The sequence below is a fragment of the Rhincodon typus genome, unplaced genomic scaffold, assembly GCF_021869965.1.
Source record: "Rhincodon typus isolate 14 unplaced genomic scaffold, sRhiTyp1.1 hic_rhity00004319, whole genome shotgun sequence".
Taxonomy (NCBI): Eukaryota; Metazoa; Chordata; class Chondrichthyes; order Orectolobiformes; family Rhincodontidae; genus Rhincodon; species Rhincodon typus.
In genome coordinates, this window is record NW_025969957.1 from 9,962 (window position 1) to 10,666 (window position 705).

Consider the following 705-nt stretch of genomic DNA (forward strand, 5'->3'; position numbering starts at 1 on the left):
AACTGTGGGACCCCCTCACCTCCTCGCTCCCCCAAAACTGTGGGACCCCCTCACCTCCTCGCTCCCCCAAAACTGTGGGACCCCCTCACCTCCTCGCTCCCCCAAAACTGTGGGACCTCCTCGCTCCCCTAGCCTGTGGGAGCCCCTCACCTCCTCGCTCACCTCAGCCTTTGGGACCCCCTCCCGGTGAGGGGTCTTTACTGAGAGACACAGTGAGCAGGGGAGCCTCACCTGTCACCCACACCATGGTGCTGGCTGTGATCTCAGTGAGATTATCCGATGCCTTGCAGGTCCATGTTCCGTGATGATCCTTCCTGATGCTCCGGAAGAACAGTGTCCCGTCCTCAAGGACCTGGAATTGTCCCGGGGAATTACTGCCCTCCTGGGAAAATTTGAGGAGCAGCATGATTACAAACGCGAATCCCTTCTCCCCCTCTCGTTCCTCTCCCACTTTCTCCACTGCATTGCTTGCTCTCTCCCTTCCTCTATCTCCCCCCTCTATCTCATTCTCTCTGTCTCACTCTCATTCTCCCTTTATCTGTCTCCTCATGCAGACTATCTCTCATTGTGCGTCTATTACTTTCTCTCTGTTATCCTTCTAACCTCTCTCTCTCTCCCTGTTGCTATCTCCTGGCGCTTCCCATTCTATCTCTGCCTTACTCTCGTTGTCCAATTGTCTATCTGCTCCTCTCTCTGTCCCCTTTG

At 55.2% G+C, this 705-nt stretch overlaps 1 protein-coding gene across 1 annotated transcript in view; it reads right to left on the bottom strand.

The window, feature by feature from the left end:
• LOC109926467 (protein turtle homolog A-like) overlaps nucleotides 1-382 on the bottom strand; it is a gene marked incomplete at both ends in the record, with an annotated part of 10,337 nt that extends 9,955 nt beyond the window's left edge. Inside the window, one exon of the mRNA XM_048593875.1 lies at nucleotides 232-382. Coding sequence (XP_048449832.1) covers nucleotides 232-382 — 151 coding nt within the window. The remainder of the gene's footprint in view (nucleotides 1-231) is intronic.
• Nucleotides 383-705: the final 323 nt, after the last annotated feature.